At 49.0% G+C, this 13,451-nt stretch overlaps 1 protein-coding gene across 1 annotated transcript in view; it reads right to left on the reverse strand.

Moving 5' to 3' along the window:
- SPOCK3 (SPARC (osteonectin), cwcv and kazal like domains proteoglycan 3) overlaps window positions 1–13,451 on the reverse strand; it is a 1,207,618-nt gene that overhangs the window by 341,112 nt on the left and 853,055 nt on the right. Inside the window, exon 5 of the mRNA XM_086962399.1 lies at window positions 3,364–3,478. Coding sequence (XP_086818525.1) covers window positions 3,364–3,478 — 115 coding nt within the window. The remainder of the gene's footprint in view (window positions 1–3,363; window positions 3,479–13,451) is intronic.

Here is a 13,451-nt window from a genome sequence, read left to right on the forward strand (position 1 = left end):
CGTAGGCCGGAGTTTACTATCCTCACCCTGCTCCTCCCCCTCTTCGCCTCACCACCCCGCAACACTCTCACTACGAACCGCCACTGTATCTTTGATAGCCTGCTCGATCTCAGTATCCTTCATCGCTAAACTTTGCACAGAGGGGGTTCTAAGTGGCAAGTGGTATTGATGGAGACAAGGAAGGCTACCTGTGGCAACTGTGGACTTACGGAAGCAAAGGACATAGAGCCAAACAAGAACGTTACTGTTCAGGTTCAAAATTCTATTTTCAAAGTTTGTATACATGATGTAAAGTGCATCACACATCCATCTTGCAAATGTTTGCAGACAATACATTTTTCTCCAATATTATTACTTTTTTGTTTACTTTGAGGAGGTGTACATTTTAGCATAAAGCCCTGTCTCCCTTCTTTGGTAAATAGGGCTTTGTGGCAACACAACATAGGGGAATGCATGGGAACTCCACTGTACCACCCATGATACACCCCCTTGGGGCAAAGTAGCTACTTTGGGTTGCTTGAGGTCGACTTTCCAGTGCAAAGCAAGTTGGACCTGGAAAGTAAATCAGAATTCAACTCTTTCAAACATTTTAATGCAAACATGGTAGAAATCATTTGTAAATCTTGCCCAAAATTGGGTTATAAAAAAAAAGTGATCATGGGTTTCGGAGTGCAGCTGCTGAGCATTTGTGGCAAAAAGATGGAACACTAAGCAGCTACTTCCCTCCTATCCATTTGCCATCTGGTCAAATTGGGTCAATGGTATTATGTTGCTTGGAGATCAGCACTTTTCCTCTTGAACTTCAGACAGCAAGCTCACAGCTGCACTAGATAAATCAGTCATCCATCTGCTCTGCAACTAAGGAATATCCCACATCAGACACTTCAGCCATAAATCTACTCCTTGACTCCAGGGGCAGCTTATCCTCTAAGGTGGAGGAAGGTCACCACACAGTAAAAATACAATGATAATAGCCACATTAGAGGGTTGCTGGGTTTCTCCCTGCCTGAAGCTGTGAGCACAATCCTACTTGGTATCAGACCTGCCACCCTTAAGGCACTCACCCACAGTGACTGGATCCTGGCGCTTCAAATGCTGGGGGGGCGGCCAAGCAGCTTATAGCCCTATACTGGAAGAGAACCGAAGACCCACCTATAGCAGCCTGGTTTGTACGGCTTTGGCACGTCATAACGATGGAACTTCTCACAGTGCGATTGCAAGCACGCAACACGCGTTTTGGGGCGGTTTAGCGGCCGCTAGTACGATACCTCTGCTCAATAGAACATGCGCACCACATGCCTATCAGGCTCAGAACCCTGCACCTCTTAGATGACGCTGTCGCCCCTCCAGACCCCTCGAGACTACTCCCTTAGACATCCTCTTTGACGCAGGAGTTACCTGGGGCGTTTTCTCCCCGCTGACCCCCCCCCTTGGCGCTCGCACACTCTGCCTTCACTGTCCTCTATGTATCTCCCACCACTCCTATTCTCCTTTCATTTTCTCCTCTCCTTTTGTCTGCTTTTTGGTTCTAAGTATGACTACTGAGCCCCGTTGGGCTGTCCTTAAGTGTTGGGCCAGTTGCCCGTTAATCAATTGGGATCTGGGTTATCTACATGCCGAATAGATGCATCAGCTTATGTCATGTCACGCGGCTGGCCCCGGTGGGGTTGTAGGCAAGACGCTGTGTAAATTAGCTTTTTTGTGCAAGCCCTATGGCCCTAACGCTGTTTCTTTTCGCGGCTGGCCTTGTCTAGGGTTGCTAGGCTCAACGCTGTTTTAAAAAGACCCTGTTACGAGCGTTAACTCTTGAAAATAAAACAGACGAATATAAAATACAATGATAATAACAGCATGTTATTATCATTTTATTTGTCAGTACTCCTCTGTAAGGGCGGAGCAGGCTGGACTGCCCAAGGAGGAGGAGTGATGAGCACTTTCTAAATATGCATGACTTTTTGGCCACCTGTCCTGGGCCGGCCAAATCCTCTTGCACACTTGGCGCACTTGGCATGTTCTCCACCGGTTGCACAGCCTGGGTGGAAAACATGCCCAGGTTCTCAGTCCCCATCTGAGCACCAAACCACAGTGCACAGACCTGTTGTGACGCTGCTATCGGCAGCATCGTGATTGGCTGGGGGAGTCTGGAATCGTGGGGGCCTTCTGTTTCTGCTTCCTGGAAAAGCGGCTATTTCACTGAAATACTGTTGAGAAAACAAAATCTTGACACTGCCCTTGCCTCATTGTCAAAATGCTAAAACAAAAGATGTGGACTAGTGCCTCAGCTGACGACTTTGGAGCCTGGTGTCTTTATTTTGGATTTGCCCATTAACTGAAAACCAGGTGTGTCTTGGCACATCATTTCTAATCCTTAAGCCAAACATTTTAATATGTGAAAAACAATTATAATTATGTGCAATGCAATTACATAATTCCATACAATGGTCATAAAAAAGTACTATTCTAAAAATTTATGTGGGAAAAGCCATTTCAGAGAGTGGGCTTGAGACTTGTCAGAGAAACGGATTTAGAAGTGAACCTGTAACTATTTACTACCAATGATGCAACAGCAAGCACTCTTCCAGTTATTACACATATTGATATTTACAACCCTGGCATGTAACCGGCCTCAAACGATTTTTGGTACATAACCCACACAGGACATTGCTCTATACCTCCATCCATTCGCAATTCAATGTTACAACTTTCTGATTGATTGCTACACACATTTTGCATAAGCAAGGTCATATTTTTATAGATTCTGTCTCAGTGCGTAATACTATTCAGACTATTGATAAACCTGTGAGGCGGTGCAAATCACTCACTAAAGTTCATTCTTTCTGTCGGACGGATTACCGGTGAGGCTCTTAGTTAGTTCTTACTCACTGACTGCCCAATCTTCCAACATCATTTCTTGTGTTAGTTTGAAAAGATTAAGGCTCTTCTAGAAGCTAAAGCAAAAATCGATAAATCATATTTAATAGTTTCCAAATGAATATTTTTTTAACACCCCATTTAAGCAAATGGAAAATTGTTCACATTCTAAGGCATTTTGGGGCATATTATCAAGCCTGTGCGCTAAAATTATCGCCGCTTTATCGGCCGAAAACGGCCGATAAAGCGGCGATAATGGGCTTGATAATATGCTCTATGGAATTCCAATCGAAGCACATGTTAGATGTGAAGACATCTAACATGGGCTTCGATTGGAATTCCACAGAGCATATTATCAAGCCCATAATCGCCGCTTTATCGGCCGTTTTCGGCCGATAAAGCGGCGATAATTTTAGCGCACAGGCTTGATAATATGCCCCTTTATTTTCTAGATTGCTGAACTCAAATTACAATTACGGCAACATGACTTACCTCTTTTCGAACTTTTGACTGTACTTGAAGACTTGCCTGAAGGGCAAGGGCATCGTCCTTCACAATTCACCGTGATTTGTTTTCCTGACACACACGCTTGGTACTCGAGCTTGCACTGAAATAGGAAAACACGGAGAAAAAAAATATTCAAATACCTGCTTTCCAGAAGTAATTCAATGAGGCGTCTTAATGAACATTCTCACGTAATATGGACTGCGTGTATAAGCAGCGCTCAGCGTTGTGTTTTATGATTTGTACACCAAAGCATCATCGGCCTTGTCCTTTTTGTATCCAATGTCTTATCTTATCTTATCTTAGGGGATTCTTGTATAGCGCACTGACACCGAGAGGTTTCCTGGCGCTGGCTGAGTGCCAATGAGATGGAGATACGGGGGTCTAGCCAGTCTGTGTGAAGAGGTGAGTTTTCAGGAGTTTTCTATGTCTGCTGGTATTGCAGAAGGGTTGCCAGTAATTCATCTGTCCTGTGGATACTATCTCACATCCCCATTTGTGCAAATGACTGAGTGAGAGAAACTAGAGTACTGTGAATTACTAAACCACTGTGTTGAGAGATATATGGGTGGATTGGAGAGACACAGACCGCGAGAATAGCATCCATTAACACAGATCTTTAGATTCACTTTAGCAGCACAGGGCAACATTGCCCCATGTTTGAGGAGCCAAAGATGACATACATCACCCTGTCTGACAGTTTTTCGATTCATTGCAGTCATAGGAACAACAATGCACTAAACAATGCAAAACTGGTGCTTGCAACTAACTAGGGCCCTAGTGACTTGGGCCCTCATTTATGGAGATTTGGCGTAGTGCAGCCCAGTGCAAAGTAAGGCAACGCCGGAATTTGCACTGCCTTGCCTTACTCCATATCTATGAGGCCATTCAAAGCCACACAAAGTGAATTTGTGTGGCCTCAGAGGTATGATTGCACGGTTTGAGCCACCATAGCATCCCAAAAAGTGATGCTCCGGGCGGCACAAGGGACTCATAAATATGCCCCCTAGTCTGCAATGGAAAGATGTCTTTCAAACTCCCATGACTCCCCAAGTTGATGTGCATGAACATTCAATGTTTAGCTCAAAGAGGTGTGCAGAGCTGAGACTAGTTAGACTAGAACACCATTATCAAAACTGCAATAGAGGTTTTAATGCCCAGTCAGAGTTGCAGGTTGCACGGCCACCAGCTGTGTGTGTGTGCCCTCGCTGCTCCGTGTGCCTGCTGCGCTGCACGCTGCCCCCGCACCTCCGCCGTTTTTTTTAAAGGATTTGTCATTGCCTGTGATTTTGGATTGCCTGTGTTTGCTACTATTGTACCTTTCTGTACCTGTGATTGTTTTTCCCCCCCTGTGCCTTCCCGCCCCGCTCCCCGCTTCTCGCCGCCGGCCACGAGGCCACGCCCCCTTTGTGGTCTGTGCCCTCCCCGCTCCCGCCTCCCAGCTGCCCCGCCCTCCCCACTTGCCCTTAAATGGCGACCGCGCGGCGCAGGTGAGTGTGACCTGTCCGAGGACACCCCCGCGCCGCATGGCCACCAGCTGTGAGTGTGTGCCCCCGCTGCTGATCACAGCCTCGCTGCTCCGTGTGCCTGCCGCGCTGCACGCTGCCCCCGCAGCTCTGCCGTTTTTTTTTTAAAGGATTTGTCATTGCCTGTGATTTTGGATTGCCTGTGATTGCTACTATTGTACCTTTCTGTATCCGTGATCGTTTTTCCCCCCCTGTGCCTTCCCGCCCCGCTCCCCGCTTCCCGACGCCGGCCATGAGGCCACGCCCCCTTTGTGGTCTGTGCCCTCCCCGCTCCCGCCTCCCAGCTGCTCCGCCCTCCCCACTTAACCTTAAATGGCGACCGCACGGACGCGCAGCGGTCACACGCAGCGGGCGCGCCGATTGTGCGCCAAAGGCGCGCCAAAGGCAAGCCCGTCTGCGCCCGTCCGCGCCTGGACCGCGCCCAGTGCCAGGACCCCTGGCCCCGCCGAAGCAAGACGCCCCAAAGGACCTACGACGCTGCAACACTCAATGCACTCAACACCGGCCGGAACCCTGCCTGCTACCGAGCCACCCCGAGACGCACCCACGGACCCTTCACCTGCTAAGCCTGCCGTTTCTCCTGCTACCGGACCTGTACGGCCCCCGCCAAACCCTGCACCAGCAGCAACCACCTGAAGTGCATCCTGCTCAACACCCGCTCCATCCACAGGCACTCCGTGGAACTCTGGGACCTGCTCGACACGACAGCACAGGACGTTGCCTTCCTCACCGAAACCTGGATGAACGCCTCCTCATCGCCCGACATCGCCATAGCCATCCCGGACGGATACAAGATCACCCGGAAGGACCTTGTCAACCAGACGGGAGGAGGCATCGCCATCGTACACAAGAACACCATCCGCATCTCAAATAACTCAGACGAAACCTTCACCGCCGCCGAACACCTGTACTTCCAGATATACACTGACCCCAAGACCACCCTCCGCGGCACCCTCATCTACAGACCACCGGGACCACGCACACAAATCAACAAAGTCATCGCAGACTTCATCAGCACACACACCCTTCCCTCCGCCGACTACATCCTCCTAGGAGACCTCAACTTTCACCTGGAGAACAACAACGACAGAAACACCACCGCCCTGCTGGACAACCTCGCCAACCACGGACTCAAGCAACTGGTGAACACCCCCACCCACTACGCCGGCAACACGCTTGACCCAATCTTCTCATCCAGCAAGCACATCTCCTTCAGCCACGCCACAGGACTCCACTGGACCGACCACAGCTGCGTCCACTTCAGCTTCAATAAAACTACGACCCACCACCACCCGCAACAGGTCCCCCACCGATACAGGAGCAAGATCACCACCGAGCAGCTCACCACCTCCCTCAGCCAGAACACTCCCACCAACACAACGGACACCAACGGAGCAGCCAGCAACCTCACCAAGTGGCTGACCGCCTGAGCCGATGACCTCGCACCCCTAAAGAACCCTCCCAGCAGAAATGGCAGCAAGAAAACCCCCTGGTTCACCGACGTACTCAAGGAATCAAGAAGAACTGCTGCACCCTCGAGAAAGCCTGGCGGCTCGGCCACACCACAGACAACAGGACCGCCCACAAGCACCCCACCCGCAAACACCATCAGTTGATCCGCGCCACCAAGAAGACGGCACCTAAAGAACGACTGGACAACAACACCCACGACAGCAAGGAACTCTTCAGCATCATCAAAGAGTTCTCCAACCCCAGCGCGGGAAACAATGACATCACTCCCTCGCAAGACCTCTGCAACTCACTCGCCTCGTTCTTCCACCGCAAGATCACCGACATACACAACAGCTTCGACGCACAGACCACGCACCCCACCACCGAACCAACGCCCGTCACCACCACCCTCTGCAACTGGACCCCGATCAGCACCGAAGACACCACCCGCACGATGAACTCCATCCACTCGGGATCACCAACCGACCCGTGCCCACACCATGTCTTCAACAAAGCCGACGCCACCATCGTACCCCATCTCCGAGACACCATCAACTCCTCCTTCCACACCGCCACCTTCCCGGAGAGCTGGAAGCACGCCGAGCTGACCGCCCTCCTGAAGAAACCAACGGCGGACCCCACCGACCTCAAGAACTACCGTCCCATCTCGCTCCTTCCTTTTCCGGCCAAATTCATCGAGAAGACCGTCAACAAACAGCTGGCCGCCTTCCTCGAGACAAACGGATCCCTCGACCCCTCGCAGTCCGGGTTTCGAGCCAATCACAGCACCGAGACCGCCTTGATCGCAGCCACCGACGACATCAGAACCCTGATTGACAACGGGGATACAGCGGCCCTCTGCCACCGAACTCTAATGAAGCGCCTCAGCAACATCGGAATTCGAGAAAAAGCACTCGAATGGATCATCTCGTTCCTCACCGGAAGAACCCAGAGAGTCCGCCTCCCTCCGTTCAGATCCGAGGCCACCGAAGTCATCTGCGGCGTACCACAAGGATCTTCACTCAGCCCAACCCTCTTCAACGTCTCCATGAGCCCCCTCGCAGCCATCGCATGCCAGCACAACCTCAACATCATCTCCTACGCTGAAGACACCCAGCTCATCCTCTCCCTCACCAGCGACCCCACCACCGCCAGAGCCAACCTACACAAAGGGATGAAAAACTTCGCAGACTGGATGAGGAACAGCCGCCTTAAACTGAACTCGGACAAGATGGAAGTCCTCATCCTGGGATCATCACCCTCCGCCTGGGACGACTCCTGGTGGCCCCTGGCCCTGTGCTCCGCTCCCAAACCGACGGACCACGCACGTAACCTGCGCTTCATCCTGGACTCCTCCCTGTCAATGACCAGACAAGTCAACACCGTCTCATCCTCGTGCTTCAACACCCTGCGCATGCTCCGCAAGATCTTCAGATGGATCAACACGGGAACCAGGAAGACCGTCACCCAGGCACTTGTCACCAGCCGACTTGACTACGGGAACACCCACTACGCCAGAACCACAGCGAAACTTCAAAAAAGACTCCAACGCATCCAGAACGCCTCCGCCCGACTCATCCCCGACATCCCCCAACACAGCCACATCACCGGACACCTGAGAGATCTGCACTGGCTCCCCGTCAGCAAGAGAATCACGTTCAGACTCTTCACCCACGCACACAAGGCTCTCCACGACCTGGGCCCCAAGTACCTCAACGACCGCATGACCTTCTACAGGCCCACCCGCCAGCTACGATCGACCGGCCACGCACTCGCCACCATACCACGCATCCACAGAGCCACCGCCGGAGGAAGATCCTTCTCCTACATGGCAGCCAAGACGTGGAACTCCCTCCCCACCCACCTCCGGCGAACCCAAGACCATCTCGCCTTCAGGAAGCAGCTCAAGACCTGGCTGTTAGAGCAGTAACTTTTCCCTCCCCCAGCGCCTTGAGACCCTCCCGGGTGAGTAGTGCGCTATACAAATGACGTGATTGATTGATTGATTGGTTGTAAAGACTTCACACTTTAATATCTCACTATATACATGTACTGTACAGAATGTATACAATAGTAACAAAGCTCACAGATAGCAGTATATAAGTAAAAAGCAAATGCAGCAATTATAAAAAGAGAATAGCAGAGCCTCTCTTTGCAAACCTTTCTTACCATTTCAGCTCTTGCAGCCTTCTAATATTCACAATGTTTACCAGATCACACACCCCTTGGTAAATGGAAGATTGCAATTCTGCCAAAAATGTTTACAAACATTACAAAACAAACCTATTTGCTAAGAACAATTTTTAGACCCGGACCCCTGGTTGGCTGAGGTAGGTACCTTAGGCCAAATAGGGACCCTCGTTTCCACGTCAGGGAAAGGAATGACGCCTCCTTAGATAGCCCCCGCTCACCCCCTTGGTAGCTAGGCATTAGCAGCTAAGCTTATCTTCAAGGCAAATGTGTAAAGTATTTGCAACAACGCTCACAGCTTCCCAATGATGGCATCACAAATGGACTCCACACAAGTTTCATAAAAACGAGTATAAATTCATATAAAAAGATATACAATAAGACCACTCAAAATAAATCCAACATATGCGCATTCGTAATATTCCTCCTGGCCGGTTGTTAGGCCAGCCAGTCCTTGTAAGTTCTGGTGATATTAATGAGTACTTCTAAATATTCCACTGCAGTCCTAATACAATGTTATGCAGTTCGTAATGCTAGAATCAGGCACCTTGCAATGTAAGAATAATGCAACGCGTAACGCGGCAATCAGGTACTTCGTTTTGGAGAAATAATGCAATGCGAAATACACTAACTAGGTAGTTCGTTATGCAGGAATAATGCAAAGCGTCATACGACAATCAGGTAGTTCGTTATGCAGAAATAATGCCATGCATAATACACTAATCAGGTAGTTTGCTATGCAGAAATAATGCAGTGCGTAATATGCTAAGCAGGTAGTTCATTATGCAGAAGTGATGCAATGTGTAAAACAACAATCAGGTAATTTGTTATACAGAAATAATGGAACTATCAACAGTTGCCCCCATCACAGGTATGGTGTAACAAAAAAGTGCAGCTCCGCACTCCGGCCCCGGTACTGCCACTACCTTGGCAAGTACGGGCGTGATACGAGTCGAAGCTGAGGCTCGTGCTGCTGGCATGAGAGAGGCAGAGAGCGTCTCCCTCCAAGCCTGCACCCCGCTTCAGGCTTCGTCACACTTTACTTGAGGGGCACAACCTCGCTTTCCGCTCCGCTTCCAGTGACTTGGCCCTCCGATGCAATCTTTGTGAATACCGGGCAGCGGGACTCAGATCCTCACTCGACGAGGTTGGCTCGAGGTCCCGCTCTGGCAACGGTGGTCTCAGGCTGGTAGCTCAGCTCCTCCAGGGTTGCCAGCCTGGGCCCTACTGCTACGAAGAGCTCAGGCTGCCACAGGGCACACACACACAGCATCACTGAAACTCACTTGAGCTTCTGGCGCACCATCACCAGGCACTCCTCACGAAGATCTCAGGCTGCATGAAGCACATGCACACAGTTTCGCTGAGACTCACCTTAACTCCGGGTGCACGATAACCAGGCAATCCTCACAAAGGTCTCAGGCTGCACAAAGCACTTGTACACAGCATCGCTGAGACTCACTTGGACTCTCGGTGCACGATAACAAGGCAATCCTCACGAAGGTCTCAGGCTGCACACAGCATCGCTGAGACTCACTTGGATTTCGGGTGTGCAAAATAACAAGGTAATCTTCACAAAGATGTCAGGCTTCACAAAGCACACGCACACAGCGTTGCTAATACGCACTTGGACTCCGGTGCACACGGTAACAGGACAATCCTCACGAAGTGCTGAGGCTGCGAAAAGCACATCTACATAGCATTGCTGATCCTCGCTTGGACTACAGGTGCCCACGATCACAGGGCACATCTTACTAGGGTCGCAGGCTGCAACAAGCACACGCACACAGCTTTGCTGAGACTTTCCTGGAAATGGTTGTGTTCCTGAGTTTCCACAAAAGGGAGCCATCTCACCTCTGGCCCTTGAGGATAAGTTACCTCAGGACACAGCACAGCCAAGTCTTTCAAGCAGGGGGACACAGCACACAGCAAAGTCCCTTTAGCCACTCCTTGGCTAAAACAGCAAACTGCAGGCCAGCTCCAGAAAAAATAGCAAGGGTCAGTCTTTTCCTTCAGTTTCTTCAGTTGTTTCTTCCTTGGCAAAGGTTCCTCTTGACCACGAAGTAGCTTCAGTCTTGCTCAATCTTGATCAATCTATTTCTCCCATGTTCAGGGGCTTGAGCTCTTATAGTTAAATGCCTTGGAAGTTTTTGTGTTCAGGGGGCACTGACCCCTCTTCATACCAGTTCTGGGTGCCTCCCTCCCGGTGACACCTTCTTCCTTCGATTAGTGGGATCTGGATTCTCAATCACTCAATAGGAGATGGGACAATTGTTTTATGGCAACAACCGAGGCCTCTTCACCTCTAGAGGCTACTCCTCCCCCTACACTCCAGATGAATGTCAGCCTGTTGCTGTCTCACCTCCTCCCCATGGGTCAAGACATTCCCCAGATCCTATCACTTTCAAATCCAGACAATCAATCCACAACCAGGAAGAGACACACAGAAATATTAGAGCACAAAAGCCCAGCCACTTCTTAAAGAGTGGCTTCTAAACACACAATGCAAAAAACACCTTCATAAAAAGATGTGTTATTACATTGTGAGTTCAGGCACACTTATATTCACCTCTCCATCTTAAGCCTTTGGGAAGATAGGCTGGAAAACATATTGCACAGCCTCCCCATTCTATCTTATGGACAAGATGGCCTTTCAACAGTGAAAAACGAGATGGAGATTATTTCACTCTCAGGACATGGTACACACCTTGGTACATGTCCCACCTTTCACATGTACTGCACCCTGCCCAGGGGGTACCCTGGACCTACCATAGGGGTGTCTGATTTGCAGAGAAAGGGGAGAGTAACGTCTGGCAAGTGAGTGCACTTGTCAGAACAACATGGCATTTTAACAAACTGCGTTCAGGCACTGCAATGGCAGGCATCAGATCCCTCTTTAAGGCTACTTGTGTGGGTGGCTCAATGAGTGCTGCAGGCCCACTAGTAGCATCTGCATTACCACATAGTGCACTTTACTAGTGATTTTGCAAGTAAGGCAAACATACCAATAATGGACAACCAATTACCCTTACACTTTATGGAAGGAGCACTTGTACTTTGACACTGATTAGCAGTGGCAAAGTGTCCCAAGCATTTAAGTTGGCAACACCATGTCAGAAAAAAGTTCAAGGCGGAAAGCAAATAGTTTTAGGAACTTTAGCCTAAAAGGGCCAAGTCCAACAACAATCATGATCACAAATTCTGAAAATGGGTTGACAAAGAGAAGCATAGTGGATGTTGTTGGACTTGGCCGCAGGATCACCCCCAAAATTTAGCTTTCACCCCTCCTGTTTTCTGGATTCTTTTGTTTGGCATTAGGAATCTGTGCACTCCCCAGTGCTAAAGTGCTTGTATTCACTCCCTAAAACATGGTAAGATGGCCTAACACATGATTTGCACATTTAATGTACTTCTAAGTCCCTAGTAAATGGGTACTACAAGTACCCAGGGGCTGCAAATTAAATTCTACTAGTCGGCCTGCAGCACTTATTGTGCCACTCATTTAAGTATCACTTTAAAAAGTGTCTCAGGTCTCACATTCAATCTAGTGGGTAGTTTTAAACTGCTAATTACACTTGGCTAAATAAACCTTTTGCCAAGCACAAACCTCCCTTTTTAATACATATAAATCATTCCTAAGGTAGACCCTTGTAAACAAATGAGTTGTTGGTTGACTGGTGACTGGTTGACTGGTGTGTGAGTCCTGGTCAAGCAGCAACCACAATCCATGTCAGGGTCTGAGGTCCAGTATTTAACCCCAGTTGTGCCTCTGAAGTGGGGAAGAAACTTTTTGAGGCATGCTTTTTAAGTGCATAGATGTCCTGCCTTCCCATCTCAGGCTCCAGACTAACTCTAGGGGGTGTGCAGCCCTTTTTTGCTTATTCAGGTGTAAGCGAGGCTGTGCCTAGCTCCTCCCTTCCGTCCTGTCAGTGATGGCCCATCCAGTCACACCTAAGCTCAACTGACAATTACACCCAATCATGTGACCAGAGATAATCTGCAGGCACCAAATGGCGAAGGCACGTACATGACAACTTTCTAAAAGTGGCATTTTCAAACCTGCAATTTAACATACAAATTCACCACAAGTTTGGATGTTATAGTGAGACTCCGAGACACCAAACATGGACCAGTAATCTATTCCTATTTGATAATTGCACTTATAAAATATTATAATGCCAGTCTAATGTTGTCCTTCAGGAGAGGTAGGACTTGCAGAAGTGAAAATCGGATTTAAGAGTTTTTCACTACCAACACATGTAAAACTTAAAAGTATATTTACTACCTTTTAAATGCATTGCACCCTGCTCTTTGGGCTGTCCAGTGTCTACCCTAGGAGTGAGTTATAGGCATTTAAAAGGATGGCTTGTGTTTGGAAAAGGTTAATTTTGCCATGTTGAAATGACAGTTTTTAAACTGTACACCCAGACTATGCAACAGCATGCCTGAGACAAGTTTAAAGGGCTACTTTTGCAGGTGGCACAATCAGGGCTGCAGGCCCACTAGTCACATTTAATTTACAGGCCTGGGTACAAGTAGTACCATTTTACTAATGACTTATCAGTAAATTAAATGTACTAATTATGGGTAACCCAAAAATGGCATGTTTAGAGGAGACAGCGCAAGCACTTTAGCACTGGCTAGCGGTGATAAAGTGCACAAGAGCCTAATGTCAGCAAAAACTAGATCAGAAAAAACGAAAGAGGAAGGCAAAAAGTGAGGAGAAGACCACCTTAAGGTTGTCAGGAATAACAGCCCTAAAGAACCCATAAGGTAGGACGTGTTTTTAAGTTTTACATGTCTTAGTAGTGAAAGTTCCCAAATTTGTTTTTCACTAGAGTGAGGCCTACCTCTTCCATAGGATAACATAAATTGACCAACATAAGAGTTGGCAGAGGGAATGGGAGC

The sequence above is a fragment of the Lissotriton vulgaris genome, chromosome 3_1, assembly GCF_964263255.1.
Source record: "Lissotriton vulgaris chromosome 3_1, aLisVul1.2, whole genome shotgun sequence".
In the NCBI taxonomy this organism is placed as follows: domain Eukaryota; kingdom Metazoa; phylum Chordata; class Amphibia; order Caudata; family Salamandridae; genus Lissotriton; species Lissotriton vulgaris.